Here is a 27,139-nt window from a genome sequence, read left to right as displayed (position 1 = left end):
GATTAAACACATTCACTAGTTATTTACTATTTGATACGCGTACCAAGTGTTCGGTGAAACTAGTAGAATGATTACACATTCACCCAGATAGCCAAGCGAGATTAAGCATATCGGGCAAATTAATGTACTGCATGTATGTTGTGAACTTGCCCACAATTTGCTGTCATTGTAATTTAACGTGGAACGAAGTTAACATTAGGAGAGCAAATGACCTTCATGAGTTTATATAATTATAAGTGCAAACATTGAGAAATAATAAATTTGTCACATTGACAGCAATTGTGCATGCATATTGACAACTTGCCGTCAGTTTGTTGAATTCTAATGTAGAATTTTACATGATGTCAGAACAACAGACAGTTTGAAGAAACACCTTGGCTTTAGTTTGATAAAATTAATAGGGAATAAGTGACAGCAAAATAACAACACATTGCCTTTATTTGGCTATCTGGGCACTAGTTATTTACTATTTGATACTCAGCTCAACGAAGTTAGCCCCCCCACTTTGACTTTTCTTAATTTTCTTTTTACCAATCGTTTGGTGGTCGTTTGGTAATGTTTGGTACCGTATTCCAAACGTTTGATGGTTCCTTGTTTTTTCAGGAAATCAAAAACAAATTTTGGTTCTTTTGTTAGCCCCCCCACTTTGACTTTTCTTAATTTTTTTTTTACCAATCGTTTGGTGGTCGTTTGGAAGTGTTTGGTACCGTATTCCAAACGTTTGGTGGTTCCTCGTTTTTGCAGGAAATCAAAAACAAATTTTAATTCTTCTGTTAGCCCTCTCCACTTTGACTTTTCTTACTTTTTTTTTTCAATCGATTAGTCGTCGCTTGGTGATGTTTGGTACCGTATTCAAAACGTTTGGTGGTTCCTTGTTTTTTCAGGAAATCAAAAACAAATTTTGGTTCTTCTGTTAGCCCCCCCACTTTGACTTTTCTTAATTTTTTTTTTACCAATCGTTTGGTGGTCGTTTGGTAGTGTTTGGTACCGTATTCCAAACGTTTGGTGGTTCCTCGTTTTTGCAGGAAATCAAAAACAAATTTTAATTCTTCTGTTAGCCCCCTCCACTTTGACTTTTCTTACTTTTTTTTTTCAATCGATTGGTCGTCGCTTGGTGATGTTTGGTACCGTATTCAAAACGTTTGGTGGTTCCTCGTTTTTTCAGAAAATCAAAAATACATTTTACGCGACTGAACGATCAGGAAGCTTGTTTAAAGGCAAACATTGGGTCTGTTCACATTGCTTCCAACGCCCGGATATATATTTATCTCGTTTCAAGTGTACAAACATTTTTGAGGATTTCAAGCAACGCGAACAAACCTATTAATTACTATCATAACATTAATTACTATCTCAACATTGCGTTAAATAACATCAACACCCGATTCGAGCGCGTTGTCCTAAAGGCCATTACACATAAAATTCCGGACAACACAATACTTGATTGGGATTGGTCCATTTTCTTACAATGTAACTACACCTTAGTTGCACATCGTAATAAGGCGATTTTTGGTGATCGTTTGGTACATGTAACATGTCACATCGACGAAATGTAGCGACATGACACTCTCCGCGGCCATGTGCGCATGCTCTACGGTTATACGTACATGCTTTGCGGCCATATACGCATTCTCGGTGGTCATGGGTGCATGAAATAAAGGCGCGAATTTAAAATGTATGTGTATCTGTAATGATTCCTTTGTATTTTAATGGTATATTAAATGCTCAAATTCAAGCAGTTTTTACATATGGTTTCTAGTAACTATATAATATATTATGATACAAATGCATACGAAAATGCGTGAAAGTATAAAGATCTTATTAATCTTTTGCATGGAAAGTCGCAAACCCATGTAGACTTTACTTTGCTTGCAATATACATAGGTTGCCATGTACAACGAGATAAATATGTATCCGGGCGTTGAAAGCAATGTGAACAGACCCAATGTTTGCCTTTAAACGAGCTTCCTGATTGGTCAGTCGCGTAAAATGTATTTTTGATTTTCTGAAAAAATGAGGAACCACCAAACGTTTTGAATACGGTACCAAACATCACCAAGCGACGACCAATCGATTGAAAAAAAAAAAAATTAAGAAAAGTCGAAGTGGGGGGGCTAACAGAAGAATTAAAATTTGTTTTTGATTTTCTGCAAAAACGAGGAACCACCAAACGTTTGGAATACGGTACCAAACACTACCAAACGACCACCAAACGATTGGTAAAAAAAAAATTAAGAAAAGTCAAAGTGGGGGGGCTAACAGAAGAACCAAAATTTGTTTTTGATTTCCTGAAAAAACGAGGAACCACCAAACGTTTGGAATACGGTACCAAACACTACCAAACGACCACCAAACGATTGGTAAAAAGAAAATTAAGAAAAGTCAAAGTGGGGGGGCTAACTTCGTTGAGCTTTGATACTCGTACCAAGTGCTTGGTGTAAACTAGGTCACTATTAGCGCTACCAGTATCAGTCCATCTTCATTACTCATTAAAAGTAAAACAAGGATAAACTAATGCTGATAGCGCTAATAGCGTCTCCTCGAACACACCCCTTGTATCTTCTCGCTCGCACACATTAGGAAAAATCAATAACTTTATTACCGACATTTTGTCCGCATAGCACGGAACACAACCAGCATTGCGCACATGTGTGGTGTGCGCACATCAAACGAACGATTTTATTGACAGAATCGAAAAGTGAATGTGGTACGTAGTTCTATATCCACGTTTGGCGCTGATGCTACATTCACATTTCGGTCGCACGAAAAAGGCCACGGTGGCCGCTCTCAGGCTTTTCTCTGCTTTAATATATTTGGGAGAAGACACAGATTGTCAGAACTTTGAAAACAATGTTAAACGTATTGAAATACCATTATTTTAATTATGGTTTACGCCAATTGAAAAGATTGTCGGCTTATTCTTCATTAAAGTTATATTTATCAACTTCGTCACTTACTATGACCAAGGTACATATACACATCGTAACAAATATTTTAATCTTGTTACTTTGTTATATATCTCATATTTATGTAATATAATTTTATATTTAAAATTTTTCAAGATTTTTACTGGTTTTTATCTTATTATTTTTATTAGAGATTTATGATAAAACTATAGTGTCAATTTTTTTATGCCAAATAAAAATTATACATATGATTTGTTATATGATATTATATAAAATAAGTATGTTTCCAAATAGTATTTTCTGAATAGATAACAGTTATTACAGTTATTAAGACAATGTTTTTTATATGTAAATTTTGCGTACTCGTATTGTTTATCATCTATACACACATCTGCATACATTCTTATATATATAGAGATAAAAGATTCAGTTGAGTTCCAGTGACTTTCAGTTTTTCTGTTGACGTGCCAGAAGCTACATCTGATTATATCTTACATAATTTTAATAATGGTGAACAGTTTTAGTTATGCTTTATATATATAAGACAGAGTTAAGATAGTAATTCCTACCATCTTTAATATCTTTAAGCCTGAAAATACAAAAGTTGCACAATAATATTACGTAACTTAATATGCGAACAACCATATGGTTACATTTGTTTTTTTAAATGAAGTCACTTTTGAGATTTAAACATCAAATCTATTAAAAAAATTTTTTTAATATATTTTGCATATAAAATTATCCATTTAAATATTTATATACTATTTTGATACAAAATACTTTTGAAAGTTTTGATTTTTTATGAATTTATTTTGATAATTTCATTCATACGTACGGATTGATAAAATGACACAATTAATATAAAAAACGCATACTTGCAATTTAAAAAATTTACAATTATGTACTGCAAATCTATTATCTTTTTTTATTCATATTTGTATCAATTTACCTCATTATTATATGTATAAAAATGATAATATATAATATAAATCTATATAGTAAAAATATATAGTATAAATATAATATAAATAATAATATATAACAATAAATAATAAAAATAATAAATAATAATAAGAATAAAATTATCGAAAAATATTTTTTGATATATTTTATATTTTGTCAAAATATAATATAAAATATCATGTAAACTATTTTTAATTTCAAACTATTGTATACAAAATATATAAATTAATTTATATATATATATATATATATATATATATATATATATAGATTCCATAGAAAATCTCTATGGTTTAAGAATTTATTAAAAAGAAGACAAAAATTGTTTAATTTAGAAATGGGTGTTTCTCTATAAGTAAATATTACTACATATGGTGATTCCACTATATTCTATATATAACACAACTATTGTTAGATAAATTCTTTTTATGCAGCTTTCAAATACATTGAAAATGGTAATAATTATTATTTTATTGTGCATATTGACAAGATGTACAGATGTTAAATATAATTTAATATTTGTTATGTATTTTATCAATATACAATGCATATAAATTTTATTTTATTTGCAAAATTTTTTGTAATATTTTTTTACAGAAGAATTAACACTGTTACCACTTGGGATTTATTTTCTAAATTAAAATAATACTTGTTATGTAGCAATTTTATATACATATATTATAACAATTATATGTATATATATATATATATATATATATAATACATATAAATACATATTATATATAATTTTTAATATATTATATATTTTAGTATTGTACATCTCAATACGAATGTAATTGCATACTTTATACATACAGGAACAGGAATGTAAAAATTATAGAATCGAGAGAGATACATTTGGAGAATTGAAGGTGCCTGCAGATAAATATTATGGTGCCCAAACTCTTCGGGCATTGATAAACTTTCCAATCGGTGATACGTTTGAACGTATGCCTGTAAGCAATAAATTTAAAACATTAATTTGTTAAATTAATGCATTTTCTCCTCTTTTCTTGCATTTAAATTAATCAGTGACTGTTTTTAGTGCAGGTTGATAACAGCAATGGGCATATTAAAAAAAGCTGCAGCAGAAGTAAATAAAGAATATAATTTAGATCCTAAAATTGCTGATGCCATTAGCAAGGCAGCAGATGACGTAATAAGTGGGAAGTTATACAATGACCATTTTCCCTTAATTATTTGGCAAACCGGATCTGGCACGCAAACTCATATGAATGTCAATGAGGTTATATATATGCTAATTTTATTATATATATATATATATATCCAATGTTATTATATATATGCTAATTTTAACAATATTATACTAAACTCGGTGAGAAAAAAATGTTGCATTGATAACATATTTTGAAAACAAGATATTTGAGAAAAAAAGGCTTAAATGTTTTATAGTAAAAATTTAAAAAAATTAGTTTTTTAACACAAAAATTATGTCATTTTTTAATAAAATGATAGGCTTGTGATAATTTGATCTTTTTGGTTATTTTACATACAAAAATGTTAAAGTAGAATTATCGAAAAATAATTAATTTACAAGATATTTTGTACTTTATTCTAACATGTATTTTTAACACAAAAATTATGTCATTTTTTAATAGAATGATAGGCTTGTGATAATTTGATCTTTCTGGTTATTTTACATACAAAAATGTTAAAGTAGAATTAGTAGAAAAGTTAAAATATATCTAATAAGAAAAAAATATAAATTGGTATGGGAAAACACAACTAATTAAGGATGAATCTTTTCCAGCCATAACTGGATCTTCATGTTTATATTTTTTTGTGTGGTTTATATTTTTTATATTTCCTTTCAAAGTTCATTGAACTGTGTGCCAAATAAAGAATGAGACCAAAAATTGCTTCTTTCACTATTCTTAAATTCCGACTTGAATTTGGTGCTAAACAATAGTTATATAACAATAGTTATATAAGACATTAATCCCCTAGAAGTTTTAGATTGAGCCCACTCTTTATCTTCAAGATATGAGAGGTCAAAGTTTGCATTCTGCAATGCTACACAGGCACATAAAAAAAAAGTGATCTGGGATTCCACTAGTCAGTTTCTATGTATTTTGACGTGCTGAACACGAATCCGGTATCCGAATTGCTCCATCACCTACCTATTTTTTAAAATAAAAAATGGCCCCAAAAAACTTTGAAAATTGTAATAATTTTGCTGCATGTGGAAAATAGTGGGTGATGGAGCAATTCTGGCACTGGATTTGTGCTTAGTGGTTTAAAATACATAAAGATAACATGGTCTGATCTGTGATACAGATCAATTTTTTTTGGTGTGGTGTAGCACAGGTACCTACAAATAAAGGTTTGTATCACGGACCAGAATATGATATCTTTATGTATTTGGAGCCGTTAAACACAAATCTGGTGTCAGAATTGCCCCATCACTATTTTCCGTGTATAGCGAATTATTATGATTTTCAGAGTTTTTTAGGCCATTTTTTTTAATTTAAAAAAAGGATAGGTGATGAAGCAATTTTGATACAGGATTCGTGTTCAGCACGTCAAAATACATAGAGATTCACTAGTGGGGATCCAGAGACCGACCACTTTTCTTTTTTTGTGTGCTGTGTAGCGTTGCAGAATGCAAACTTTGACCTCTCATATCTTGAGGATATAGAATGGACTCAATATGAAACTTCTAGAGGATTAATGTGGTCTTTGCGCCACATCGGACACCTCCGCAGCCGCAGCGGAGGAAGGTAATTTTTGCTTACTTTAGTCGCACTGCGAGTGGTTTTTATGTAGCGAATTAACTGCATTTTACTCCCGAGAGAGTAGGCCGCCTATCAACGGTGCCGCACTTTTTATTGCCAATTAGACATTTCGACAGATCTGCTGCGTTTCTGGTATCAATCTGTCGCTTACTTTGACACACAAATACTGTTGCATTTCTACAGGCAATTTGCTGACATTGTTTGCACTTTGGTGTTTGTCGTCAATCTGTCATCAATACTTTCAATAAATTTGCTCCTAGTTTACTATTATTTTATCATGTATTCTGATGACAGACGTTGCTAAATATTTGCTGAATATCTGTTAACAGTATTGGCAATGACACAATATGTTTCTCATTTGCTGCCTTTTTAGGTATTTTTTGAATATCATGAATTTTGAGTATCAATATGATATTGCACATTGATTTTATTCGTGTTGAACTCAATTATACCGCTGTCATCAAAGTGACCCGATCTGCACCACGTGGAGAATGACGATCGGATTTTGTACATTATGTGGCTCTGAAATTCATCGGTGGAAATTGTACTTACTGATCTGAATATAACGGATAGCTGATGCACCAATTTCACTGAAGTCAACAGAAGATCACATTCATCTATACTCATAAACCCACACGTACACGTAAACATACATATACACATACTCATACATAAAAAGTAAAAGTTCAAATTTTATTTTAAAAAATCAGCCTTTTTAGGGCCACATTATGATGTACAAAATCCGATCGTCATTTTCCACGGTGCAGATCGGGTCACTTTGATGACGGCGGTATGATTGAGTTAAACACGAATAAAATTAATGTGCAATATCATATTGATATTCAAAAAATACCGTATTTATTCGCTAAAATACTTTAAAATGCAGTGCAAATTTCAAACTAGCGTGCAATCAACAAAAAACATTGTATCGACGTTTTTTTGTTTTTTTTTTAATTGCTTAGAAAAGAATGAACTTTAAGAATCTGAATTAATATTAGCAAGATTTTAATGAGAAACTTGTGCAAAATGATAACAAACTTTTACTTTTTTCAATTAAAAAACACGTGTTTGGTTTTCATGCGATACAAAAGGTTCGCACTTAACAAATCAAACTTTTGTGTAGGGATTCTCAAAGTAGAGTCTTTGCTCTTTAATTTAAAAAAAGTACATGTAATTTGTATGATTTTTCGCAAAGTTGCATCACTTTGAATATTGCCTAAAAATTGGTCAAAAATTTTGTTTAGTTTTTTTTTTGCGCGTGTGTGTATATATATATATGCATATACATGTGTGTGTGTGTGTGTGTGTGTGTGTGTGCGTGCGTGCGTGCGTGCGTGCGTGCGTGCGTGCGTGCGTGCGTGCGTGCGTGCGTGCGTGCGTGCGTGCGTGCGTGCCGTGCGTGCGTGCGTGCGTGCGTGCGTGCGTGCGTGCGTGCGTGCGTGCGTGCGTGCGTGCGTGCGTGCGTGCGTGCGTGCGTGCGTGCGTGCGTGCGTGCGTGCGTGCGTGCGTGCGTGCGTGCGTGCGTGCGTGCGTGCGTGCGTGCGTGCGTGCGTGCGTGCGTGCGTGCGTGCGTGCGTGCGTGTGTGCGTGCGTGCGTGCGTGCGTGCGTGCGTGCGTGTGTGTGTGCGTATGTATATGTATATATGTGTGTGCGTCTTGCGATTTTGCTATAATACATTGTTTCAGGGTTGATTATTTGTAATGCTTTAAATGCTCTATTTTATATTAAGAATAAAATACTAAGAAAAAAATATAAAATTAAACTATAAATTTTTTAATAATTTCTAATATTTTTATATGCAAAATAGCTAGGAAAATTATATTATGTAAAAAATTAATATCTTATTTTGTTTAAATAGCAATAATTTTTGTAATTAAAAAATTTTTTTTAAATTTCATTTATTGTTTATTCTTCAACTTTTCTTTGAAAAATTTTATTTTTGAATCGTTTTACCAAGTCCAACATTTTTTTTATTCTGTAAAATTATACTGTGAAACGAGATAATAATTATATATAACTATTTTATTTAACAGAATATATTTAAAATATTTAGGTTATTGCTAATCGTGCGATTGAGATACTTGGTGGCGAACTTGGCTCAAAAAAACCAGTACATCCAAATGATCATGTTAACATGTCGCAGAGCAGCAATGATACGTTTCCAACAGCCATGCATATAGCTGTTGCTTTGGAGATTCATAAAGTGTTAATTCCAGGATTGGAGGAATTAAATAAAGCATTGAAAGAAAAAGCAGACGAATGGAAAGGCATTATAAAAATTGGTAGAACACATACTCAGGATGCGGTACCACTAACGTTGGGTCAAGAATTTTCAGGTTTATATATCTACACTGTTTTAATTAGACTGTTTTGATTTGAATAGTTTACAAAATATATGTATTAAAACATTTCACAGGATATGCCACACAAGTCAAATATGGTATTGCAAGAATAAAAGATACACTCCCAAGATTGTATCAATTAGCTCTTGGTGGTACAGCAGTTGGAACTGGATTAAACACGCGAAAGGGTTTTTCAGAAAAGGCAGTTGCGAAAATTGCGGAGTTTACTGGTTTACCGTTTGTCTGTGCACCAAATAAATTCGAAGCTCTAGCTGCGCATGATGCAATTGTTGAAGTACATGGCGCTTTTAATACAGTGGCCGTTTCTCTTATGAAAGTAGGCATTGATAAATTCCATATAACACAGAATAATTGCAAAAATATTAAAAGAAAGGTACCAAATTTGGAAAATACCACTTCGTTTTTGGACTATATTAAATAATGGTAAAAACACTTGAAAATACTAATTTAAATTTGAAAGTATTTTCTATGAAATATTATAGTAATTTGTTAAATACTGTTTCGTATTTTTTATATAATTGTTTTTGTGATATATGTCAAAAAGGGCATCTGACGAAATGGGCGCTTAATTTAAAACCCCTATACGATCAAAGTATTAAGGGGATGCTGGACTGCCTCTCAAACTTGATCAGAGTCGATAATGTAGTCATTCGTGCACATCATTAATGAGATTTCATATATATTTCTTTAATAGATTTGAAAATTTCATAATTATTTAGTTTAGGGGACACCACGCCGATAACCTTGACCTTGACATATGTTATCAAGGACATGATCCTGAGTAACTTTTCCTTATAACTTAATCGGCGGTCATTGTTCGTTAAAAAGTTATTAACAAATCAAGTTTGAAAAATATGTAGAATAGAACAACACACACGCACACGGGAGGATGTGTAAAAGGAAACGTGGACGGGGGAAGGACTCCACCGCTTCTCCTGCATTCCCTCCCTGTAATTTCTCCTAACTCTAATCCTACCAATTTTTTGTCGCTATTTGGATAATGCGAAACATTAGAAACGAACAGCATGGATCTTGTTTGGCGTGGAAAGTCGCAAACCATTTGACACTTTTACCGTAATATTAATAAACGCTTGTACTGTACCACATGGGTTTATGACTTTCTACGCCAAACAAGATCCACGTTGTCGATTTCCAATGTTTTCGTATTATCCAAATAGCGACAATAAAATTGGTTGTGTTAGAGTTAAAAAAAATTACGGGGAGGGGGTGTAGCGGAGCTCCTCCCCCTCCTACGCATTCTCTATACCATATAACTTCACGACTTTTTGTGCAAAACGTGATCTTTATAAACATGTAGTTTTGGAAAATTACACGTAATTTATAAAACTTCTTGTGTTTATAACTTCCTAATAAACGATAAACGACGGCTAAAACTTCATACATTACTCAGGGTTATGATCTTGACAACATATGTCAAGTTCAAGGTCATTGGGGCCTTTATATTCCAAATAATGCCCCTATTTGGCATTTTTACCGAAAATCTATTATTTAATGCGTCCTTTATAAAAATTAATACGGGAATGTAGGGGGAGAGCAAAGCCTTCTCCCTGTCCCCGCTCACGCGTTCTCTGCACCACATGGGTTTCCCAGATAGCACAAAATATAAAATATTTATAAAATGTTTATAAGGAAAAATATTTATGATAAATATTTTGTACATATTTTTATGTCCGAGTTTGTCAGGTATAAAAAAAATATGATAGACATTTATAAAAATATTTAAAACAAATATTTATACCATTATTATCAAAGAAAATAAAAAATATTTCAAGTTTATATACCATAAATATTTTTCAGTACATTTTAAAAATATATTCTATATATTGTTGATAATAAGTTTTGTATCATTTCTAAATGGTTTATGAAAATAATTATACAATCTTTAAAAAATATTTTTTAAAAATAAATTTGTAAAATATTTATAAATATTTATGATAATATTTTGTGCTATCTGGGTTGGGTTTTACTTTAAGTAAAACAGACATCGTATTTATAAAACTTTTTGTTATGACGTTAATAACTTCTCTTTAACGTTATAACGAAAAGTTTTATAAATACGATAATGTCTGTTTTACTTAAAGTCGTTACTTAAGTCGTTACTTAAAGTTAACAAACCATCATTATCGTATTTATAAAACTTTATTATAACGTTAATAACTTTTTAATAAACAATAACCGCCAATTGGGTTATAAGGAAAAGTTACTCAAGATCATGTCCTTGACAACATATGTCAAGGTCAAGGTCATCGGCGCGGTGTTCTAAATTAAATAATTACCAGAAATTCTCTTCCAGAATTAAAGTACATCTCTTCTCTTATACCAAAGCTTCTAGCTTATTTCTAAAAGCACATTATTAATCTTTGTAATGACAAGGGTGCATAACAGTTATTTTGTACGTATAGAGTCTTTAAAACTTAGTGCTGCAGATTAAAGTCATGAGACAGCTGCAAAAAAGTATAATTTTCTAATTTTTTGTTTTTCACGTAAAATTGTAATTACCCACTCTTTGTTATTGTCTATACTTTAATTCTGGAGAAGGATTTACAATTCTATAAATCAATTAAGAGCAAAGCATATCCGAAAATAATTAGCGTTCAATCCGTAAAACAGACGACACCAGCATCTTCTTAAGAAGATCCTAAAGTCGTCCGTTTCATCGACATTTTTTATTTTAACTAATCTTTTAATTCACTTTATAGAATCGCAAAATTCTTTTTCAGAATTAAAGTACGCACCAAAATCTAGTGAAGTATGGTCGATTTAATTAAAAAAAAAATATTTTTGGAACGTAGAGCTGTCACTCGATGGCAATATTTGCTTACGAAGGAAGTGCACGAAGTGATAATCGCGAATGAATATGTGTTATATATTGTTCGAAAGGTCTTGTCAAGTAGAGTTTATGTGTGCAATATTTCGCTTGAATAGCGCTTTTAGAGGGCGCTATGCGCAATGTAAGTTATAAACCTAGGTTGGCTCTCCCACGCCGAAACTGTATTTCGACCGCTAGCAACATCTTTTTTCTTTATTTTTGTTATTAACAATAGGATAAAATAAGTGCAATTTATGTTATATTAAAGTATCTTATTGCTAATAACTTTTTGGACTTTCTGTACGGATAAACTTCCGTATAGGTCGGAGATCCAATTTTTTTGAAACTACGTATTCTTATGTATTTTGGCACGCTGATTACGAATATAATAGTAAAAATTGGCGCAAATTTGATTTTTATGGCAAAAACCATAAAAATTACGGTTTTTTCTATTTATTTCGGTAAATAATAAAATTTCAAAAAATATTTCAGATAATAGTTGTAGACCTCATCGAAATACATATCTTATGTTCTATTAATTTTTATCATAAAGACAATAGTTTTTTAGAAAAACGACGTTAAATGTTCAAAACATCATAAAACATATCTACCACAATTCGAATTTTATTAGTTAATTGTAGTATTATCAAAAGGTGCAAAGCTCCTCCTTTGTCCATGTGTTTTCTGTACGTGTTTTCTGCACCTGAAAACGCGTGGACGGGGAGAAGCTCCGCCCCTTCTTCTGCACCCCTTCCCCTTATTTTTTCCTAAATTAACCCGAACAATTTGAAGTCATTATTTGACTACAATTTCAAATCTAAAGTCGCAAACCCATGTGGTACAGTACAAACGTGGACGTCGTTTTGCTTTGTAAACAAGGCGAGAGGGGGGGGGGTTAAGTAAACTCGTAACACGTGGAAGGTCGCAAACTCATGTAATACAGAAAACAGACTTTGCCGCACCCCCTTCCATTATTAACTAACAAAACCATTATTAAGTAACTAATAAAACTCGAATTGTGTTAAATGAATTTTATGAAGTTTTGAACATTTAACGTCATTTTTCTCAAAAACTATTGTCTTTATGGCAAAAATCAATAGAACATAAAATGTGTATTTCAATTAGATCTACAACTTTCATCTAACATATTTTTAAAAATTTCCATTGTTTACGGAAATAAATGAAAAAAACCGTGATTTTTATGATTTTTACCATAAAAATTAAATTTGCGCCAATTTTCATTATCATATTCGTAATCAGCGTGCCAAAATACGTAAGAATACGTAGTTTCAAAAAAATCGAGGGTCCGACCTATACAGAAGTTCACCCTTTTGTACTTTTAAAATAAAATAGAAAATGCAATTTATCTTGAATTAAATAAAATATCTTAAATAAAACTTGTGCAACTAACTATACTAGTAAACATTTTATTTGATACTATTTTTGCAAAAACTCCAATTAGTTTTTATAGAAACCTAAATAGTTATATAACTTACATTGCGCATAGCGCCCACTAAAGGCACCATTCAAGCGAAATACTGCACACATAAACTCTACTTGACAAGACCTTTTGAACGATATATAACACATATCCATTCGCGATTATCACTTTGTGCACGTCCCTTGTTAGTACAAAATCTACAGTATATATTTATACAAAATGGAACCGTATTTCTCTAGGAATAACATATACGAAAAATATCATGCAATTGAAACTACGATTAAAAGTCTAGAAAAAGGATTAGTTTTAATAAATTTTTATAACTGCAAATTCAGATATAGAAAAAGAGCACTCTGAAGCCGGTATTCATAGTCGGATCTTATATTTAAAATCATCTTAAGTACTATCTTAAGATGTCATCAGCCAATCACAGAGCCATATTAGCATCTTGAGACATTGCTTGAGACGATCTTTAAATAAGATTCGACTATGAATACCGGCCTGAAAAACATTTTGTTTATTATTGGTCTAAAATCCAGTTCATATAATGATATTTATACGTGTACTTTAATTCTGGAAAAAGTTTTCTGAATTTACAAAAGAAATATATACGAAATTTTGTTAATATACAATAATATGATATGCGAGAATGACTCTACATTATCGATTCTGATTAAGTTTGACGGGTATTTTAGCATCTTCTTAATGTTACATTTTATTGATTCATATATTTTACTTAAATCGCGTAGTTCTATTTTATGTTATTCCGTTAGGTTTGTCTAAGAAGCATTTTTTTTCGATTTGTCTATTATCTCTCGTGAAATCACGCCTCGAAACATTTAGGACCGGTTTCACTATCTCCGATTACTTTAACCGACCGATTATTCCATTGGAATTGACCAACCATATTTGTCGTTAAGTTAAATTAACAAATGCGATTGATCAATTCCGATGGAATAATCGGTCGGTTAAGATAATCGGAGATGGTGAAACCGGCCCTTAGGGCCAGTTTCACAAACGTCGGTTAACTGCTAACGGTAAGTTAATAGATTTTCTGTCTCTCTTTAGATAATAATATAGAGAAAGATAGGTATTTGATTAACCTCCCGTTAGCAGTTAACTGACATTTGTGAAACTGGCTCTTAGGGTATTATACATATAGGTTATATATTAAAGTTATGATCACGGCTTGGCTAGACTACGGTCACGGCATAGTAACAGTTATCATTACTAGACTTCTGATCTCACGGAGTGTCCCAATTTACGCACATACAACTTTATGTTTACAACTGCACTACAAAATAAATATAAAAGAGAAAAATAAACAAAAACAGTTTTAGGAACCTACAAACATGTGAAATGATGGTAATGTTATTGATAATACACTCACTATTGTTTAAACTGTTCAATTTACAAGTGAAAATTATGCAGATAAAACTTGCTTTTGACATTCGTTTTTAACAGATTTTATGTAAAAAGGGCATGAATATATGAAGTATGAATTTTTATTTCTTTAATTAACCAAGCGGATCATATTTTTATTGGTATTTGTATAGTGCGATGTTTATTTCCGAGAAATAAGGGGCTTTTAATTTAGGAAACTTCCAAATTTGGTGCCTTTTCTCTACAAAATTTTTTTATTGTAATGTAGAATTACGATTTAATATTGCAGCATAATATACAGTGTTAGTCTTGGAACAGTTAAATATTTTAATAAAGCATTATTTAAAACTGTTTTAGACAAAAATTACATAATTTGAAGAAAACAAAATTTTAAAAAATATTTAAAAGGACAATTTTTTGTTATAGAATGATAATTAAAGGATGGTGATTTGTTAAAATTAAATTACACATTTAAAAAATATTTAATTTTTCTAATTACACTATCCGACATTATTTTTGTAACACGAATGCGAATAGTCATTTCCGACGTATTTTTGCGTACTGAACACGAATCCGTTGGCAAAAGTTGGCTATCACGTTACAATTTTGAAAAAAACAGCGTCAAAGGAGCTAAAAATGATGATTTCGAGAGTTTTCGAAACGTTATAATACCAGCACTAAATTCTTTTATTAAATTTTGTTATTGTCCTTTGAAAATATCAACTTTTAGCTTTAGAATGCATTTTCGTTCATTTCGATATGATTTTTTATTGCCGAGATATCTGAACTTTTGCGCACTAAGATTATGAACGGATCACTATCCGACAAAATTTTACTTTTTTTGTAACACAAATGCGATAGACAACGGATTCGTGTTCAGTAGGCAAAAATACGTTGGAAATGACTATTTAGATTTGTGTTACAAAAAAAAGTTAAATTTTGTCGGACAGTGATCCGTCCGTAATCTAAGTGCACAAAAGTTCAGATATCTTGGCAGTAAAAAATCATATCGAAACAAAACAAAGTGTATTTTAAAGCTAAAAGTTGATATTTTTGAAGGATATTAACAAAATTTGTTAAAAGGACTTAGTGCTAATATTATAACGTCTTGAAAACTCTCGAAATAGTCATTTTTAGCTCCTTTGACGCCGTTTTTTTTCGAAATTGTGACGTGATAACCAACTTTTGACAACGGATTCGTGTTCAGCAGGCAAAAATACATCGGAAATGACTATTCGCATTCGTGTTACAAAAAAAATCAAATTTTGTCGAACAGTGTTATATATATGAAAGTATTAAGATGTTGAAAAATCAGTAGTTTGCAAAATGTTTTGTACTTCATTCCGGTATATTTTATTGATACAATATCAAGATTTGCTGTCGTTGATCGTTCCTCAATTTTGACTTATAGAAAATTGCGTGTGAACTTGATGAATTAGAAAATGTGTACGCGTATACAATATTTATACTTAAAATCTTTATAGCAGTTTATTTTCATGATATTTAAAATATTACTGCAACATTATTAAAATTCTATTACATATCTATATTTTAACAATTTTTTGTCCTGAAATATTGGATTAAAATACATAAAATTGCAATGTTACTTCAAAGTCCTATACCATATGGAATATGTTATTAAAAATTGCATGTTATATTATACTAATCAACATTCTGATATCTTTTATGTATAATCTGCAGATTGCAAATGACATTAGATTTCTTGGAAGTGGACCTAGATGCGGTTTAGGAGAATTATCTCTTCCAGAAAATGAGCCTGGAAGTTCTATTATGCCTGGGAAAGTAAATCCTACACAAGCCGAATCAATGACCATGGTGTGTAGTCAAGTAATGGGTAATCATGTGGCAATAAGTGTTAGTGGTAGCAACGGTCACTTTGAACTTAATGTGTTTAAACCAATTATGTGTGCAAACACTTTGAGATCTGCAAGATTGTTAGGTGATGCTTGCTCCTCGTTCGCAAAAAATTGTGTTGTGGGCATTGTTCCAAATATTGAGAATATAAAAAGGAACGTGAACGAAAGTTTAATGCTTGTTACAGCCTTGAATCCACATATTGGTTATGATAAGGTATTTATAAATTCATATATTTTAAGAATCAGTATGGAATGGAATGTGAGGAGGATTAGAAAAGTTAATTTTTAAAAATATCTTGTTACTGTTATTACTTTTTTGTGATTTTTTAAATACTAAAACAAGATCAAATTTAAAAAATTTATTTTTTATATAATATTGATAAAAACAATATGTGTAAAAACTTTATTATTTTAAATTTGCAAGATCATAAAAATTATAAGAGAAGTGTTTTTAATTTTAAAATACTCAAAATGCAAATAAGTTATAGGTTTTTATTAAAAAAGGAGTGCATAAATCATTTTCTGGCCTTAATGAGAATTTATGAAATGTGTTTTTCTTATTTGAGATTGAGATGAAAAGGAAATGTACATTTATCCGGGAAATATTTTAGAATCGACAATAAATATTGTTAAAATGTATGTCAAAATAACTATTTAAACAGTTTAATAAAAGATAACAAATCTTAAAATAAGCACTATATTTCCATTTAATAAATTTTACATTATAAAAATGTAAAGAAATGCTGTACATGTAATATGAATGCATGTACAATTACATATACAGAGAGGCGGAAATTTTTTATATAGAGATAGGACGAACCAAACTGAGTAGAAAAGTCCTCTACCATTTTGCAATTGTCGCAATAGTTAACGAATTATTAATTAAGAAAGAATAGCTATTTTACCCGGCCTACCGCCGAATACCAAAAAACGCGCGGCAGCGTGAGACAAGATAAGATTGTCCAGCGAGACGCGTGTACGCAGTCGCTAGGAAGTTGTTTCAAGCTCGCTGGACGGTCTTATCTTTTCTCGCGCTGCCGCGTGCTTGTCAGTATTTGGCGGCCGAGCAAAATGGCTATTCTTTCTTAATTAATAACTCATTAACTATTGCGACAATTGCAAAATGGTAGACTTTTCTACTCAGTTTGGTTCATTCTACCTCTATGCAAGTGCTATGTCAAAAATTTTTAGACTTCCTGTATAGTAAATTAATACACACAATATCGTCCGTGAGTATATTCCCAGTAAGCACAGAAACATTGCTGCAACGATATTATAACGTTACCTACTAACATAATAACGTTTCCAAGTATGTAGTTTTTAACGTTGTATACGTCATTATGAATAAACTTTGGCTTCAATTTGAAAGATTCGATAATGTTGAAATAACATTTGCAATGTTATTTCAACATTATCGAGAAACGTAAATTTAATTTTTTTCTTACATTATAATTATGTTATTTCAACATTTTCACAATGTTGTTTTAACATTTTTGTAATGTTAAAAAAATATAAATGCAATATTATTTATAATAACAATATTATTTATAATAAATTCGATAATGTTGAAATAACATTGCAAATAACAATATTATTTATAATAAATTCGATAATGTTGAAATAACATTGCAAATGTTATTTCAACATTATCGAATTTATTATAAATAATATTGTTATTATAAATAATATTGCATTTATATTTTTTTAACATTACGAAAATGTTAAAACAACATTGTGAAAATGTTGAAATAACATAATTATAATGTAAGAAAAAAATTAAATTTACGTTTCTCAACAAGCACGTTTATCCCAGTATAGTCGCATTTGGTATTGCTTAACTTCTGCGATCAAAAAAAGGGTCACCTATCGTGAACCACCGTCGATGTTGCTTTACTTCGAAGGTTGTACGCTACCTATCACTTCATGATGATTCATGAACACCTGATGCTCATGAATGCGCATATTTGTTATAGATCAGTTTAATAGATGTCAGAAAGATAAAACGTGCAGTTAAACAATATTTTTATAAATAAATATAGATTTACAAGTTTTTTACTAATTTTTATAAATGTGAAATAACACGCGAAATAATTTAATAAAAATATGTGTTTTTATTAAATAATAAAAATATCTGTTCTTCTATAAAGCTAAAATTATGTAATTATAAAATATTAATAGAAAATAGTAACTTAAGTATTTATATTAAACAATGAACAAATTAATGTAATTTTAGTACATTGAATACAATTGTTTATAAATAATTTTAGTATTATACGAGTAATATTTTAACTAAAAAAATTTCAAATCAGTAAATATTTTGATCAGGGGAGCCCGTCCCGATGACCTTGATCTTAACATATGTTATGATGGTCACCCTCCTAAGTGACCTTCAAAAGATTTTAACCGTCGCTCGTGATTTGTTAAAAAGTTATTTACATAAAAAGTTTCATAAATATGATAAATGGTAAACCTTAACAAAAGGAGACCCAATCCCCAATAACCTTGACCTTGACATATGTTATCAAGGTCATCCTTCTGAATAATGTTTAAGAGGAATTTTAGCTGGTGCTCGTGATTTGTTAAAAAGTTATTAACAAAAACAGTTTCATAAATACGATATATGATATGAAAAATCAATACGGGGATGTAGAGGAAAGATGAAGCCCTCTCCTTGCATCCCGCCCACGCGTTCTCAGCACTACATGGGTTTGTAATTTTAAGTAAAGCAGAAATATCATGTATTGTACTTATGAAACTTTTGTTAATAACTTTTTAACGAATCACGAGCGCCAGCTAAAATTTCTTGAACATCACCACAGGAAAGAACAGTAGGCTCACTCTGCTGAAAATCGTGCTAATGGTCGTCCCTTGCGCATGACTTGTGCGCACGATATACACAACCAACAATATGGCGACAAAGTATATCGTGCGTGTCCCTACCAATGGGGACCATCTTAGTGCTGGCGGTCGAAAATTTGCACCATTGATTGAAATCCGCGCACAACCAGCAATATGGCGGATCTTTTAGTCATGAGATCAAAGGCACCGACGCCGAGTGAGCTTACTGTTCTTTTCTATATTGTAACATCACTCAGGAGAGTGACCTTGACAACATTGATCTCTAATTACCTATAATTACCGTAGAAGTTGCATTGAATAATTTATCCTGAAGTCGTTAGATCAAACGTGAATATTTTTCTATCGTGTTATTTTACAAAGAGTGCATATTAGGGATAGTATTTCGTGCATTTCGTAATTTTCTAATAAGATAGTTACGAAAGGAGAATGTATAAAGAATCAATCGTGATAAATCTTTGTTAATTTAATAATCCATAAAAAACGATGAGAGAATTTGATGCGGCAAATATTATATTATTTGCAGGTTCCATACGTTTCCATCGCTTTCTCTCTTTCGACTTTCTTATTTACAAAAGCTTATTACGATTTAAATTTGTCCTATTTTTATTAATAATTCATAATCTCGTCATGTAATCGCGAGTGTGCGTAGCAGCCATCGACGCGAGCTTAGGCGCGGTGCGGCGAGACGTGGGAACGGCGACGACGCTACGCTTCTCCTTCTTTCCCCCGCCGCCGCCGGCAGCCAATGCTTGAAACAGTAGGCCGTGCTATGGCTCGAGCGGCTCGAGCCCTTCCTTCGGCGCGCAAGGCGCGCTCTCATTCGCATAATTTAAAAAATTTATATCTCGATTATTAGCAGACCAAACCCACAACAATATTGAACTTTTATGTTCGTCTCGATCCCATCTACCTTTTTATGAACAGTGACCAGTATGCTCTGGGACTCCCTATATAACAGATGAATATAATTAAATGTACGAGCAAAATATAAAAAATTCATAATTTATATGATAATATAATTTGTATTTAACACATGAAAATTATTTTAATTTATGTCTGTAAAATTATTAAATGTTTAGATTTTATGTATTAAATAATTAATATTTTAAGAATATTTACAAAATTGTTATAATATTTAGTAACATTTAAAACACGGATGTAACTCATGTTTTTAAAATATTAAGACAATAATATTATTCAGTAATATTTTAAAAACATTCATCAAACGTTATGTTATAACGTTTAATAACATTTAAAAAACATATTAATAAATGTTTTAAAAATATTTTAATAATATTACGACAGCAATATTATTAAGTAATATTTTAAAAATATTTATCAAACGTTCCGTTATATTGTTTAAAAACATTTAAATAACATCTAATAAATGTCTTTAAAATATTTTGATAATATTAAGACAGCAATATTATTAAGTAACATTTAAAAAATATTTATGAAACATTAAGTTATAATGTTAAGAAATTTCTCTATAATTAACGTTTCAAAAACGTTGATCAATGTTTCTTGCTTACTGGGTTTTTGTGTACATTAGTTTGTTGTATATAAGCTAGATAGTAGAGATGACTGCATTCTGATGTCTCTGCTAAAAATCTATAGTGGGTGCGTTCGGGGAGCTCACTATCAGCGCTACGTAGCACTACCGCTGTTCGCGGAGACGCTGGATAGCGCTATCAAAATTATGATGACGTCACTGTCCGTAGCGTTTGACGTCATAAACGCGCGCTATCCATGCTACTGCTTTAGAGGTAGTGCATGGATAGCGTTTGGCTCAATCCCCACCATTGTCTGTTTAAACATCACGTGCTATCTCTCTTTTAAGATTAGAGAAAATTTATGCGTGATCTTGAAAGAAGAAAATAAGAAATTGTTTATATGTCCTAATGAAAATATTTAACTAAAAATCTTTCTTCATTGAGAGAGAGAGAGAGAGAGAGAGAGAGAGAGAGAGAGAGAGAGAGTTTCATTAAAATTTATTTAATTTATTAAAATATATATTAAAATTCCTTAATATATACTTATTTAAATTTGTTAAAATTTTTTAAAATTCATAAAATTTATTTTATTACATTGTTATTTATTAAATAAATAAATTTTATAAATTTTAATAAATGTTAAATATTAATTTTTAATAAATTTTAATAAATTTTAATGAATTTTAATGCATTTTAATAAATCTTAATAAATAATAAAAAGGGATCAAATAAAAAAGTTTCTGTGAAATATTTCATTAATATATTTCTATCAAGGTGATCAAGACTGGATCTTTGAGTTTAATATTATTTTTCATCAAAATATGTATATAATAATATATACTATTTTGATTCATTACACTGCATGTACTGTTTGTCTTAAAATGCAATCCTTTTCTGTACCAATTGCAAATATGTAAACGACTTAAGTATTATTATTATCAATTAAATTGATAACGTAATCATATATTATTTTAAAATTTTAGTTTAAATAATTAATGCAATTCAAGAGCGACAGTATACGACATAGTGCAAAAGAACATAAATTTACATTAAAAAATTATATTAAGCATAAAGCTTCAAACATATAATATTATGTAAAATAAATATAAATTAATTAATTAATTTGATTTTGAATTGAGATAGAAAAATGGAACAAAATAAAAATTTATAGGAAATTGTTTAAATTATTCTATTTTATTACATATAAAATAATTTTAATTAAAGAGTAATATATAGGACTTATTAATTATTATTTAATTTATTTAAAAATTAAAAACTTTATTTAATAAGATCATAAATAACTTTAATAATTTTTATTTTGTGAACTTCAATAATTTCAATTTCCATTGAAAAATTTAATTGTTTAATAATCATTTTATTATTATTAAAATATTTAATATAAAATAAATATAAATAAATAAGTATTATATATATATTATATATATTTAGAAATAAATTATAATAAATATAAGTAACATAGTTACATAAATAATTATTAATATATATATATATAAACATTTTGTTAATATTGCTGGCAGTGGCTAACCAACTGCGTAACTGCGTTTGCTATGCTATAGCTGTTCATGGAACTCGCTATCACTATCGCGCTATTGGCTCCACGAACAGTTCAGATAGCGTTAGCGTTTGTAGCGTTAATAGTGTCTCCCCGAACGTACTCAGTGTATGTAATGTGAACTATTTTTAGTACTAGTGAATATTAGAACATAGCCTAATGATAAGTCGATTATTCAAAGCATTCGGCTCATACGTAGACAAATTGGCCGCTACGTCCTCATTCGTTGCCTCTGGATTAAGTTAAGCACAGTTATGAAATCTGAAAACTATGAATTAATCTTGCAGTGTTTTTAGATACATATTTTAACGAGAGTTTGTTTAAACATTCAACTTAAAATACACTAGAAAGTTCGTATTTTGCAGCATGTTAGATTGTTATTCAATAAAACCATCTTTCTTTATGTCAATTATTATATTAAATATGTAACATTTACTTTACACAAATATACTTGTGCATACATTCATAGCGTAACTTTAAAGATTCAAATAGATATAAATTTTATTGTAGTTATAAATTTAATAGAAACTTTTATTTGCATTTTGAACATTTTAAAATATTTTTCTTTAATTTTTTTAGTTTTGTAAAGAAGGATATTAAAAAGAGGCCATTTTTGGCCTGTTAATGAAACGTGAAAACGTATTAGAGAATTGTTATTTGGACTATTTAAAAAAAAAAGTGACATTTTATCCTGAAATGTTGGGAACGTGGTTAGAATGAGCGAAGTTTAGTTTATTTTACCCTTTGGCGACAGGAAGCATGCATAATTTCTTGTTATATTTTAGAAAGTATTTAACTGGTATTTATGAAACTTGGTGCAAAAGGGTTTTGTATAAAGAGATTTTGTATGCTTTTTTTAATTTTGGAGCCAAAATTTCAAAATTCAAACTGACGGATTCAATATCGCCGCGAAACGCTGCAAAAATGCAAATATTCAAAATCTATGAGAGTCGTATTACAAGGAGGCTTGAAGGCACTCTTCTCAATTTTGTAAAAAAACAAATTTAACCCAGATAACACAGTGTCTTCTTAAAGAATTCAAGTAGTCTTCCTTTCTCAACAGTAATTCCTGAGGAATTCATAGAAGAATACTTTAACAATAACGTAAGAAGTTACATGCACCATGATTCGAATTCCTCAGGACTTCTTAAAGTATTCATATAGAATTACTTGTTAGAATTCCTCAGAACTTCTTAAAGTATTCATATAGAATTATTTGTTGGAATTCCTCAGAACTTCTTAAAGTATTCATTAGGACTTCTCCAAGTAGATATCTCAAACGGAATTAAAAAATTTATTTTCAAGATTTCTGATAAATGTTCAGATTTTTATAATATTGGAACGTTTCTCAGAAAAATTTAAAAAATAAAAAATGTTGATTAATTTTGTAAGAGGAAGAAGATTATACCATGTTTCAGCCAAGCCATAGTCGTACCTGTTAAAGCATGTTTTAAATTTAATTCCTGTACCTGAAAAAACGGTCACCCATCCAAGGTCAACCATCGCCAACGTTGCTTGACTTCAAAGACCGTACGCATCCTAACGCCCCGTGATGATCCATGAACACTTCTTGTTTATGCATACATATTTGTTATAGATTATTACAATAGATGTTGTCAGAAGGATGAAACATATGTATAGTTAACACAAACGAGGATAAATGTTGCATCATGCACATCATGCGTGAAACGGAACGCGACACTCTGTCGTTGCAGATCAGCACGCTCTTAAGTTGTATATTAATTGTTTTGTTAATTATATATAGCGCATTTCATGTATAAAAGTATAAATTAGCATTTATTAAGCGATATATAATTATACAAATGTAATTGAGATTATCCAAACACTCGAGTAATTTCTGATAAATATTCAAAGTATTCTAAATAATAAATTGCGAGGTATTTATTGCAATGAACTCTTAAGGAATACTTCAATGTGAACTCATTGTAATTAATTCCTCAAGAATTCTTTATGTATTCCTTTTTTTACTTCGCCAAGTATTCTTTAAAATGATTTCTCTATGAATACTCTAAATGTTCCAAATAAGAAATCGCGAGGTATTCATTACAATGAACTCTTAAGGAATACTTCAATGTGAACTCATTGTTCCTAATTCCTCAAGAAATCTTTATGTATTCATTTTTCTACTTCTCCAAGTATTCATTAAAATGACTTCTTTAGGAATTTCTGTTCATCCCTGTGTTATCTGGGAAGATAACTGATCGAATATGGCTACTGCTGCAGCAGTCAGACTGGAACAAAAGATATTAATAATATATAAAAATAATATATATAAATCCTTTTAAAACTATGTGAAACAAAAAATATTTACAATGTATTTGCATTTTACTTGTACTATGTACGGAAATGGTATTAACAATACTATGTACAGAAATGATATTAACAATATATTTACAATCCTTTTATTGAGTTGTAAATAAAACGCAGAATTTCAAATAACATGTTCTAAGATGGTGCATGTCTAAGAAATTCTTGCTTAGACAGGCTTAGGACTACGTTCTAGAGTGTGCACTGAAAGCTCATTACAGATTAGATTCGAATATTTTATGTATTTTAGCGTCGATCATGTTGTGTCTGATACTTGCGTTCTGAATTTTTGATATCAGATTTAAAAAACATGCTTTTAATATTCTAGTCTACCTATGAGGCATTTCATGTTTTAATAGTTATTTTGGTGCACGATCTACGTTTGATTCTTCCTACGTATTCAAATAGAATTTTAAATGTATTAGGCTACACTATTTAGTGATGTTATTTACCCATTATTTGGTGATTTTGCCGTTACACTTTTAGTGTACGATCTTTATTATTTCTACGTATTCAATTAGAATATATATTTCATATTAACCAGACTAATAACATCATGCATTCGTTATTTGGAGCTTCAGCTGTCGTTATTTTTTTGGTGTACATCTTTATTTGTTTTTCTTTACGCATTTAAGTAGAATCTTTTAAGCGTACTTTACAGTATTATTTATCTTTATTTGTACCATTTTCATTTGCTTTCTTCTACATATTTAACTAGAATGTTTTAATTATACTAAGCCAGACTTTTAGTTTGGCGCTATTTATCTATTATTTGATGTTTCAACAGTTATCATTTTTTTAGTACACAGTCTTTATTTGTTTCTTTTCACGTATTCGAGATAGAATATTTTAAACGTGCTCTCCTATACAGTTAACGTTATTTATCCTTTTTAATTGTTTTTTATACTTTTTTTCCTGTTTTTTACATTATTATCAAAAACTCACGTTTTATGAATATTGAATTATATTTTTATTTCTGATCATTTCAATGGTAACCATATTCGATCCGTCATTTTGAAATTTTTTTAGAAAATTGAAAAGAGTGCCTTTAAACTCCCTTGTAATATAACTATATATTTTGAACAATATTTGCATTTTTAGATCGTTTTGCGGCGGCTATATTTGGTCCGCCATTTTTAATTTGGAATTTTTGGCTCCACAATGAAAAAGAGCATTACATTTACTTTTACATCAAGTTTTAAAACAATCAGTCAAATACTTTCTAAAATATAAGATGAAATTATGCGTACATGCTTTTTATTGTCAAAGGACTATTGTAAAATAATCTGAACGTTGTTCATTCTAACCATGTTCTTAACGTTTCAGAACAAAATAAATGTCACTTTCCTTTATTCTTTTTTACACTAGCACTTATCAAAAATAGCCTTTCTTTAAGAATCCTTCTTTAAGACGCGCGGGCGAATATTAGTTGAAAATTAAGAGCACGATCATAAACGAAAATGGAGCACTGATCATATTCTACACAAAATAATTACACGATCAGAATATTCTGTTGTACCTTTTGTTGTGAGTACGATTTGGGATCGCTGCCAGAGATCTCGCGAGGAAGGTATTTCGTCACATACACCGTTATTTGTCTTGAACACTTTTATTCTTGTATTCAGTTACAATGGGTAGATCGCGACCCCGCAAGGCAGAGTGTCGCGTCTATTAGCTCGTTGTCCACGACCCCGCAAAGCAGAGTGTCGTGGTTGTATATTTACAATAAGTTATCTCGGCGATACACGACCCCGCAAAGCAGAGTGTCGTGTGTAGTCTTAGTTTGTCTACTTCGGATTGACCCGATCCTCACCTTCTTTCGCCGGTTTATATATCCGATAATTCGGTAGTTGGATCGAAAGAAGGGGAGGATTGCGTGAGGGCGTAAATCGGTCAGTATTCCAAATTATTGCTTAGACAGCAAGTGCTGTCTAAGGAGCATTGCGCTAATTGTCGAGCGGATTGCGCGAAACCTCGCGCGATGCGCTCGATGCTGACTGCAGCTGACCGACTTACGTCATCGTGTTACTGACACCTTATCATTATAAGTGTGTCACTCATAACAATTCTACACAAATATATTGTACACAAAAAAATTGTACATGGAAAAACTGTGCACATGAATTAGTCTTGAATTAAAAATTGCACACGGATATATGGACAGTTTTTTACGCACAATATATTCGTGTGCAATTTTTAATTCAAGGCTATTCTTGTGCACAGTTTTTCCACGTACAATTTTTTGTATACAATATATTTGTGTAGAATATTCTGATCGTGTGCATTTATTTTGTATAGAATATGATCAATGCCGAAAATGGTCAAAATGGTATTCAAAATGGTAACTCTTAAATTTATTATTATAC

General features: G+C 30.6%; 1 protein-coding gene across 5 annotated transcripts in view; it reads left to right on the top strand.

Annotated features, from left to right (window-relative positions):
- The first annotated feature begins 2,749 nt into the window (after window positions 1–2,749).
- LOC105831621 (fumarate hydratase, mitochondrial) overlaps window positions 2,750–27,139 on the top strand; it is a 31,540-nt gene continuing 7,150 nt past the window's right edge. For 3 of the 5 annotated variants that reach the window (XR_004963234.1, XR_004963233.1, XM_036286771.1), the window contains exons 1-6: window positions 2,750–2,967; window positions 4,688–4,825; window positions 4,915–5,115; window positions 8,680–8,962; window positions 9,043–9,305; window positions 16,345–16,479. Coding sequence is in view for 3 of the 5 variants with exons in the window: in XM_036286771.1 (XP_036142664.1) it covers window positions 2,851–2,967; window positions 4,688–4,825; window positions 4,915–5,115; window positions 8,680–8,962; window positions 9,043–9,305; window positions 16,345–16,479 (1,137 nt within the window). In the remaining 2 variants the exon portion in view is untranslated. Of the gene's footprint in view, window positions 2,968–4,687; window positions 4,826–4,914; window positions 5,116–8,679; window positions 8,963–9,042; window positions 9,306–16,344; window positions 16,735–27,139 lie in introns of all 5 variants that reach the window. The other 2 variants (XM_036286770.1, XM_012671863.3) reach the window with 2 other exon arrangements.

Source organism: Monomorium pharaonis, chromosome 5, assembly GCF_013373865.1.
Source record: "Monomorium pharaonis isolate MP-MQ-018 chromosome 5, ASM1337386v2, whole genome shotgun sequence".
Taxonomy (NCBI): domain Eukaryota; kingdom Metazoa; phylum Arthropoda; class Insecta; order Hymenoptera; family Formicidae; genus Monomorium; species Monomorium pharaonis.
Note: the sequence above shows the minus strand (reverse complement) of the source record. Positions and strands in the feature narration are given on the sequence as shown.